The following is a 10,361-nucleotide window of genomic DNA, read 5'->3' as shown; positions in this document are numbered from 1 at the left end:
TTGAGAGAACAGACTGCTCACATTCTAGAAGCTCTCAGGCAGTGCTCACTTTGAATGTCTTAAGACTGGGAAAGTGGGCCTCCTTTGTGGCGCAAGGGGTTAAGACGCAACCTATGAAGTTGTCCTGTCCGCAGCCTCTGTCGCACGAGTTCAATCCCCAGCCGACCAGGGAGCAACCCAGACAAAGCAGACCTCTCCTGTCTCACCCGCTGCTCCGCTCAGCAGTGTACTTTGGTCAATCTGCCTGTTCTGTTCCCCACTCTGTCTCTGGTGAATCTTCTCACCCCCAACACCGCTGGCCTCTACCCCAGCTCTTGTATGCATAAATAAATAATCTTTAAAAAAAAAAAAAAAAAAAGACTGGCTCTTTCCCGACTCCATCTTCGTGGCAGCGGCAGCTGTGACCGCGCTCAGTTGCCGACATGCAGCTCTTTGTCCGCACCCAGGAGCTCCACACCTTCGAGGTGACCGGCTGGGAGACAGTCTCCCAGATCAAGGCTCAGGTAGCCTTGCTGGAGGGCATCACCCCAGAAGACCAAGTCGTGCTCCTGGCAGGCACTCCCCTTGAGGATAAGGCAACCCTAGGCCAGTGTGGTAGAGGCCCTGACCACTCTGGAAGTAGCCGGCTGCATGCTAGGAGGTAAAGTCCATGGTTCTCTGGCCTGTGCTGGGAAAGTGAGAGGTCAGACTCCGAATGTGGCCAAACAGGAGAAGAAGAAGAAGAAGACTGGGCGGGCCAAGCGGCGGATGCAATACAATCGGCGCTTTGTCAATGTCGTGCCCACCTTTGGCAAGAAGAAAGGCCCCAATGCCAACTCTTAAGTTTTTGTAACCTTGGCTTCTCTAATAAAGCCATTCCATCCAGTCAAAAAAAAAAAAAGACTGGGAAAGTGAATTCATGTGCATTAGGATTAAACTGAGGCCTGGCCTAGACTTACAACTGTCTTCTCTTGTTTCCTCTTCAGAGAATACACGTTAGATGTGTACAGACTTTCCTCCGTGGTCACACAGCATGATGCCAAGAAAGCTGGAGCTGAGGTGGTCAAGCAGGTGGAGCACCCCTTGCTGAGTGGTCTGCTCTACCCTGGACTGCAGGTACCGGGGCAGGGCAGGGGATTGGGGAGGGGGGTAGTACTGTTGCCCTGTCATCCCTTCTGCTCTATTTTTAAATACTAGTTACAAAACTCTCCCAACACCGCTTAGAATGATGTCCTTGCTGTTCCTTCTCCACACTATAGGTATTCCTTCCTGTCTCCCTTCTCTCACCAATTTCCTGGAACATTCTTTGACTTCTTTGGTTTTAAGCCCTCCCCTACCTCTCTGTCCTTTATGACACTACTCATCTCATACGTTATCTTTTTGTGACTCATATTGTCTTTTTTTTTTTTTTTTTAAGATTTATTTTTATTTATTTATTTATACAAGCACTGGGTACAGTCAGAAGTGCAGGAGGGTGAGAGAATTCACCAGAGCCAGAGCGGGGAGCAGAACAGGCAGAAGGACCGAAGTACACTGCTGAGGGGAGCAGCGTGCAGCAGGAGAGGTCTGCATTCCATGTGGGACCCTCCTCCCATAGCTGGGGAGCAGCTGGGGATCAAACTGGCGCCGCGGAGGCTGTGGGCAGCTTCGCAACCCAGCGCTCAACCTCTGCGCCACCGGGGAGGCCCTTTTTGTGACTCATATTGTCTTAAAGAAAATTAATTTCAAAGTGAAGTATGAAAATAGGTTTTAGATATGATCCTATTTTCCAGTAAACAAATGGAAGGCGGAAAAATGCAAACCAAGCTGTTCATATTGGTTACCTCAGGAAGACAGGATGAAAATGTAGATAGACGTCACTTTTTCTTCAAATATTTTTATAATTTTTTTTTTTAGAACTAAATGTCTTTTTTTTTTTTTTTTTAAGATTTATTTATTTATACAAGCACTGGGTACAGTCAGAAGCGCGGGAGGGTGAGAGAATTCACCAGAGCCAGAGCAGAGAGCAGAACAGACAGACCGACGAAATACACTGCTGAGGGGAGCAGCGGGCGGCAGGAGAGGTCTGCGAGCCATGTGGGACCCTCGCTGGCGGCCAGGGATCGAACCTGCGCTGCAGAGGCTGTGGGCAGCCTCGCATCCCAGCGCTCAAACACTGAACCACTGGGGAGGCCCTATTTTTATAATGTTTGACATAAGGAAATCAAGTCTTCCCTTGTTACCTCTAAGTGTTTTGTCCAAAGGTCATACCTAGAGACATTCTAGATCTGCACTGTCCAATATGGTGGCTTCTAGTCATAGCCATGTAGCTACTAAAAATTATTAAAATAAAAAATTTTAAGTTCTTCAGTCACATTGGCTGTATTTTAAGTTCCTCACAGCCACATGTGGCTAGTGGCTAACTTATTAGACAGCAGATATATGGAACATTTTCATCAAAAATATCCATAAGTTCTATTGGACAATGCTAGTCTAGATTCTTCCTGCATGCCTCACCTTTCTCTTCCTCTCTTTACCCTCATCCACTCAGATACTACATTTTATCAGTTCTACTTCTTAAAAGTTTCTTAAGTTCATTCTTTCTTTACAACTCCACTGACTTGGTTCATCACTGTTTTTTACTTGGTCTCTTGGGCCTTGGCCCTCTAACTGTATTCTTTGTCTACAACCCACAGGACTCCACTCCCATGCCCTACCATCACTCATGAGCTCTTTCTCCTTATAGCCATTTACTGTCCAAGATAATGCTAGGCACCTAGTGTGACAACAGGGTTCTTCTCTACCTTTCTAATCTTATCATTAACCACTTCCTGCACTCCTTCAAGTCTGTGCTTTTACAGACTGAATCACTCATAATTTCCCCAAATACTTCACACCTCTGTGCCATCTCACATTCTGTTTGCTCTGCACGATGGAAAACATCTACATATTCTTCAAAACCAAACCAAACCCACAATCTGATTCTAGAAAGCCTCCACCACCCCTGTCTGACCAGCTAGAGGTAGCTGTTTCTTTCTGTGTATTAGCACTGTTCCTTGAGTGGACATCTAGATGGCCCTTGGAGCATAGTATTGATATTGTCCATTTGCCTGCCTCCTTATCCTCAACTGGAAATTGGCTTCTTGAAGGCAGTGTCTGGGTCTGAGTCATCTCTGCATCCAAAGGGCTAGCACTGATGCCTGGCACTTAATAAGTGACAGTAAGTTTTTACTGGTTCAATCTTGCCTTTTTTCCTAAGCTTTAGTCTTAATGCCATTTACTTGCCATTTGCCACAGGCTGCCTCATTCAGTGGGTACCTTTGATGAAGGTTTGTCTCCTTCCTTCCCTTCCTCACTGAACCATGAGCTTTCTGAGGGCAGAAACTTTTTTTTAAAAAAATCTGATGTCCACACGGAGTATTGTTCACTGCGGGCACTCAGTGCAAGAATTACGCAGCTCTTGAGGCCAAGCAGGGAGACTGAGTGATGCTAATATGCTTCAGACTCTACCTTCTGAAAAATCTAGTGGCTTTCAAAAGTTTCTGATTTTTCAGACCCATCTAAAAGAAATGCAATAGGGCCTCCCTGGTGGCGCAAGGGGTTAAGCACTGCACTATGAAGCAATCAGCAGCCTCTGCAGCACAAGTTCAATCCCTGGCTGGCCAGGGAGCAACCCACATGGCGCAGCAGACCTCTCCTGAGTCTTCCGCTGCTCCTCTCAGCAGTGTATTTCAGTCAGTCTGCCTGTTCTGTTCCCCACTCTGTCTCTGGTGAATCCTCTCACCCCCTGCATCTCTGGTCTATACCCCAGCTCTTATATGCATAAATAAATAAATCTTAAAAAAAAATTAAAAAAAAAAGAAATGCAATAGAGTTTATGTCCATGTGTTTCTTCCCACAGGCCTTGGATGAGGAGTATTTGAAAGTAGATGCCCAATTTGGAGGCATTGATCAGAGAAAGATTTTCACCTTTGCAGAGAAGGTTAGTGTTTTCTTTACTATCTTTTTACTTTTGGGCCTCAGAGGTATGCAATTAAAGTTTTCTGAATTGTGGGCCTCCCTGGTGGCGCAAGGGGTTAAAAGCACTGCACTATGAAGCAGTCTGCAGCCTCTGCAGCACAAGTTCGATCCCCGGCCAGCTAGGGAGAAACCCACATGGCGAGGCAGACCTCTCCTGTCTTGCCCGTTGCTTCCCTCAGCAGTGTATTTCAGTCAGTCTGCCTATTCTGTTCCCCACTCTGTCTCTGGTGGATCCTCTCACCCCCCGCATCTCTGGCCTGTACCCCAACTTTGTATGCATAAATAAATAAATCTTTAAAAAAAATAAAAAATAATAAAGTTTTTTGAATTGGGCCAGTGCCTCTAATCATAACCATATTGTCGGGTAGGTGGCATTCTCTTTATTTTGCAGATAAGAATCCTGAGGTAGGAAAAATAAGAAAATGGTCCAGAATCACAGTTAGTGATGGAGCAAGAACTGGCATTCAAATCTGTCTGACTCAAAACCTTTTGCTGCCACCCCAGACCTCAGGATTTGCTTCTTTCCTCATAGCTGAGTTTCTAGGAAAGACACCACTGGTTAGAATACTGTTCTCTTGCAGAGCATTTGCCCTGTATTGCTCTAGATTTTATGTAGAATACTCATCTCTGCCGTGAGGCTTAACAAGATTTATAGGAGGAAATCAGTACAAACCTGTAAATCTTTCCCTTTTCTGGGAAAGAACTTGAGTAAGTTGAAAAGGGCTATTGAGAAGTGGTAGGTATTTTTGAAAGCTTCTCAGAACCTCATATTGGCACGGGTTGATGAGAATATTATTTTGTGGAGGGTGATTTGACAACCCTAAAATAATTCTACCCTTTGCTGTAATAAGTATACATATTTGTCCTAAGGAAATAATTTTATTTTATTATTATTTTTATTTCTTTTTAAGATTTATTTATTTACGCATACAAGAGCTGGGATACAGGCCAGAGGTGGTGGGGGGGTGAGAGGATTCACCAGAGACAGAGTGGGGAACAGAACAGGCAGACTGACTGAAGTACACTGCTGAGGGGAGAAGTGGGCGAGACAAGAGAGGTCTGCTTTGCCATGTGGGTTGCTCCCTTAAAAAAAAAAAAAAGAGTATCACATCAATTTAAAACAAAAGTTGGGAAGTAAGTTTATATCCAATGACAGGAGATTGGTTAAAAGCATTATGTATAAATCCTCACGATGCTATATTATGTAGTATTTTAATTGGTTTTGAATATATAATGAACAAGGAAACGCAAGGTAATATTTTTGTTAAATATTTCTTCTAATTCCATTTTGTGTCTTCTGTTAACTTTTTAATTGAACCTTTTCTTTCTAGTAAACATATGATCCATGTCTTGTTTTTGTTTGACTCACAAGCTGTAAGAATGGTTTTTATTATTTTTTTTAAGGGCTCTACAAAAATGACGAATGTGTTTATTGAGACCACGTGTGACCCACAACGCCATTTAGACTATTTAAAGAAATGTTAATTACCCCGCCCTAGAGATTGCATCTGTCACTGTAATTTATTACAGTTTAAGTTAGATGTTTTTACCACTTCTCAACAATGCAAGAGACTATAACAATTTTCTTCCACCTAACTCTTTCCTGGCCTTTGTACTATTGCTGTCATATATTTCACTTTTACATACATTTTTAAGTCCTGAAGAGTTTTTTTACAGCAATTTTCATGTATACTCTTCCCTTCTTACCCTTCCTTATGTTTTTGATTCCTTCCCACAGTCCTGTTCTGTGTGTCCATCTGGCTTCATTTTCCTTTAGCCTAAAGTCGTCCCCCTTAGTATTTTGTATTTTTAGTGCTGTTGCAACTTTATCATTTCTCTGGCTGCTTTTAAGATTTTTTTTCTTTGTCTCTGATTTTGAGCAATTTGAGTATGATGTTTTTAGCTGTTGTGTTATTTAACCTGCTTGGATTTAGCTGAGCTTCTTGAGTCTGTGAATTGATGTTTGTATCAAATTTGGAAAATTGTCCCTTATTATTTTATTTTATTAAGATTTATTTTATTTATGCATACAAGAGCTGGGGTACAGGCCAGAGATGCGGGGGGGGGGTGAGAGGATTCACCAGAGACAAAGCGGGGAGCAGAACAGGCAGATGGACTGAGGGGAGCAGCGGGCGAGTCAGGAGAGGTCTTTTGCACCATGTGGGTTTCTCCCTGGCCGGCCAGGGATCGAACTTGTGCTGTAGAGGCTGTGGATTGCTTCATAGTCCCTTAATCCCTTGCACCACCAGGGAGGCCTATCCCTTATTTTATTTTTTTTTTTTTTAAAGATTTATTTATTTATTTATTTATTTATACAAGCACTGGGTACAGTCAGAAGCGCGGGAGGGTGAGAGAATTCACCAGAGCCAGAGCAGGGAGCAGAGCAGGCAGAAGGACCGAAGTACACTGCTGAGGGGAGCAGCGGGCGGCAGGAGAGGTCTGCGCGCCATGTGGGACCCTCCTCCGGTGGCCGGGGAGCAGCCGGGGATTGAACCAGTGCTGCAGAGACTGCGGGCAGCTTCGCAACCCAGCGCTCAACTGCTGCGCCACCGGGGAGGCCCTATCCCTTATTTTTTTATATGGTTCTTCTGTCTATTCTTTCCTCTCCTGAGACTCTAATTACATATAAGTTAGACCTTTTGGTCTTGTCCCTCGTGTCTCCTTTTTTTGTGTGTGTGACCCTCGCCGGCGGCCCGGGAATAAACCAGCGCTGCAGAGGCTGCGGGAAGCCTCTCAGCCCAGCGCTCAACCGCTGCCCCACCAGGGGAGGCCCTCTCCTTTTTTGTTCTGTTTTCCTTGCTTTGTTCCCTCTGTCCTTTTGTTTGAATATTCTATCTTGACTTTTCTTCAATTTTATTAATCTTGTCTTAAAGCCACCCAACATTGTGTTGAGTGATTTTAGAGCTTCTATGTGGTTCTTTTTGTAGATTCAGTTCTCTTTTATAATTCCCTATCTCTTACCCATTTTTGTCCATCTTTTCCTCTCTTTTCTTTAATACACCAACCATAGTTATTTTGACATCTTGAGTTGATTATTTTCATACCTGAATTGTTTCTGGTTCCACTTTCATTTTCTGTTTTTTCTTGACTATCTGTCACTTTTTTTTTTCCCTGCTTCCCATTCCTAGTATTTTTTCTTTTTTAGATTTATTTATTTTATACAATAACTGGGGTATAGGTCAGAGGCACAGGAGGGTGAAAGAATTCACCAGACACAGAGAGGGAGCAGAACAGGCAGACAGACCGAAATACACTGCTGAGGGGAGCAGCGGGCAAGGTAGAAGAGGTCTGCCACGCCAAGTGGTTTTCTCCCTGGCTGGCCAGGAATCAAACCCGCACTGCAGAGGCTGCGGACAGCTTCACAGAACAGCGCTCAACCCGCTACACCACCGGGGAGGGCCCCTAGTATTTTTTATTGTATCATGGACATTGGGATATGTTGTAGAGGCTCTGGATTATGTTTATAAAGTGCTGTTTTTTTCTGTCAAATTACTGACTGATCACCTGATCCTTTCAGGGATCGGCTTTAGGCTCTTTTAGAACAAATCTTACTCCTATGATCCAACCTTTCTGAGGTCTCAAGCTGAAATCTAAGAGTGGTCATAAATTTCTTTCTCCTTTCTTTGGACCTAAACTTCCACCTCTGTCTCCCCAGCATGTCCAGCATCTGTGATCTCTGCTCATGTCCCCAGTCTCCCAGAGACTCCCTGTCAGGAAGCTCAGCTCTCTGGAGTCTTTCTGTGTGCATGTGTGGTGTGAGATAGTCAAGAAATAAGTGGAGAATTTTGACTTGGACTTTTGAGGGGTCTTCCTTCTCTCTAGTATCCTCCCCAAATCCTAGCCTGCTGGCAGCCCTCAGCTCCAGTCTGTCTCTTCTAGTCAGACTGCTGTTCTCTGCTTGGTCTCTTTTCCTTAATTTTTTTGGGGGAAATGATCCCCTCAAGGAGAGAACCATAGAAAGTGTGGAGTCTTCTCTGCTTCCCTCCTCTCAAGATTTTTAGCCCTTTACTAGTTGCTATCTAATGCCTGCAAATGGTCATTTTATATATTTCCATCTTTTATAGTTGTTTGTTGTTGGACCATAAGTTCAGTAGCCTCACATTGTAATACAGTTTAAAAGCAGTAGGGAAAAAATCTTCATATATAATCACCATTGAAAAGTTATATATTCTATAGAAAAAAGATTGGAAGAAATATATCAGACTACTAATTCACTGGCCAAATAGGATGAGATTGGTGTACTAAGGAAGAATTTATACTAATATCTGCTTGTGTGTGTTTCTTTCTAACCCCGTAGTATCTCCCTGCACTTGGCTACTCAAAACGTATCCATCTGATGAACCCTATGGTTCCAGGATTAACTGGCAGCAAAATGAGCTCTTCAGAAGAGGTAGGTTGCCAACTTTGACTTGAGTTTAGAAATCAACAAGAGATGGGGGAATTGAGGACTCAAATGCACAGTCATCTAACTAGAATTCTCAAATATTTGAGTTACAAAGAATCTTCTGTCATTTGGCTAATTCCAGAGGTGTTGAATACTAAAGACCCCAAGAGCAGTCCTGATAGAATCAATTCATAATGTTAATGGTAAAAAGTACAAAAAGAAGTAATTTCTTCAGTCTTAGAATTGCGATAAAATTCAGCCTTAATGAAAAGGCCATGGTTGCATTTCATCTATTAACATCTTGACTCTTAGGGTTAAGTTTGGTATGACTAATATAAGTGTGGTATCTTTTAACATTTAAAAGTCCTCCTTAGCACTTTCGTTCTGATCACTAAGGGCACACAATAAAGGAATTAGTGAACCCAAAGATGTGAAATTTTGAGTTCTTGGTTCCCAAACATTTCTGATCTTCAGAATCATCTAGGAATTTAAGGAAAAAGAAAAAAAATTGAGTTGATTAGACCTTGTTCTTAGAGATTCTGATCCAGTGGCTCCAGGAAACAACTCAGAAATCTATATTTTCTTTCAAATTTTAGGAGGTGGTGATTGAAGTCATGTTTGGGCTCTCTTCTAGTTCTAGCTAGTCTGACTTCTCAATCTTTGTCTCATGAGAGATTGGTAAATATTAATATATTGCATTATTAATATACCATTATTAATAAACTATTATTGTTATTTTTAAAGCAATATATTCATTCCTTATTCTCTCCCATTAAAATACTGTTATGAGAGTTATTTCTCTGACAAGGTATCATATCACTGTATCCTATTTGATGATACTCAGCATATCTTAACCCTGGAAATCAGTGCTGGCTGCAGTTCCCAAACATGACAGCAGCAGAATCACTATTTTTAAAAATACGAATGCCTGGGCCAAGCCCAGGAGATTTTGATTCACTGGGCTTGGGTGGAACACCCAAATTTATTTTTTTTATGAGCACCCACGTGATTCACATACAGTCATACGTGGACCAGAATTTGGTAACCACTAAACTCAAATAAGCTTGAATTTCCTTGCTCAAAAAAAACAGCAGCCAAAAAAAAAAACCTATTACCCCTAAAAAGGAAATATTACTCAGATAGCATAATACCTCCTGTTGATGATTTCTGTGAAACAGGTATCCTCACACATTGCCAATAGTAATGTCAATTCGTATATCCCCTTCAGAGAACAATTTTGGGCCTAGCAATTTTGGGTAGCTTAAGGGAACAATCATAGACAAAGAAGGCAGGAAATCTGAAAGATGTACTGTATATACATATGCTAATATATATTGTATATATTATGTATTTTTATAATTTGTAAAAATCAGAACATAATTTAATGGTTTAGAAATTGTTGATTATGTTTCACTAATAATTGGGAATATAGTACAGAATAAAAATTATCCTTAAGGACTAGGTACGCACTCAGAAATACTCGTGAAAACACACAGGATAGACCCCAGGCCTGAGGAGAACACAGGAGAAAATAGCTTTTCAGTTGGGTAACAATATTGTGAGTGGTTCTTCACTCTGACTTACTCTGCTTTTGTAATGAGTTGGGCATATTCTCATTTCCAACCACAAGAGGTCCTCTTCTTGTCCATTCACAACTAGGAGTCCAAGATTGATCTCCTTGATCGGAAAGAAGATGTAAAGAAAAAACTGAAGAAGGCTTTTTGTGAGCCAGGGAATGTGGAAAACAATGGGGTTCTGTCCTTCATCAAACATGTCCTCTTTCCCCTCAAATCTGGTAAGACACTCAACTGTTTTCTTCTTGGGGTGCCAGATTGAAAGAGCAAAGCCACTGCTGTGATCACACTGGAGATTTGTCACAATCTTCCTCCAGGGACTGCCTTCCTTGAGTCTGCTGTGATTTCCATATATTAAAGTGTGGTTGGGATTGAGATATCATTTAGTTGTCCACATGTTTGTTACCAGGTTAGGTTCTAAGTGG

At 42.2% G+C, this 10,361-nt stretch overlaps 1 protein-coding gene and 1 pseudogene across 1 annotated transcript in view; both read left to right on the top strand.

Moving 5' to 3' along the window:
• YARS1 (tyrosyl-tRNA synthetase 1) overlaps positions 1 to 10,361 on the top strand; it is a 26,497-nt gene that overhangs the window by 8,661 nt on the left and 7,475 nt on the right. Inside the window, exons 4-7 of the mRNA XM_037501072.2 lie at positions 966 to 1,095; positions 3,860 to 3,940; positions 8,276 to 8,368; positions 10,022 to 10,157. Of these exons, the coding sequence (XP_037356969.1) occupies positions 966 to 1,095; positions 3,860 to 3,940; positions 8,276 to 8,368; positions 10,022 to 10,157 (440 nt within the window). The remainder of the gene's footprint in view (positions 1 to 965; positions 1,096 to 3,859; positions 3,941 to 8,275; positions 8,369 to 10,021; positions 10,158 to 10,361) is intronic.
• On the top strand, positions 373 to 876 carry LOC119237088 (FAU ubiquitin-like and ribosomal protein S30; annotated as a pseudogene).

This window comes from Talpa occidentalis, unplaced genomic scaffold (genome assembly GCF_014898055.3).
Source record: "Talpa occidentalis isolate TD23 unplaced genomic scaffold, MPIMG_talOcc4v2.1 talOcc4.9, whole genome shotgun sequence".
Classification (NCBI taxonomy): Eukaryota; Metazoa; Chordata; class Mammalia; order Eulipotyphla; family Talpidae; genus Talpa; species Talpa occidentalis.
The sequence above is the reverse complement of the archived record's forward strand: the minus strand, read 5'-3'. Positions and strand labels throughout refer to the sequence as shown.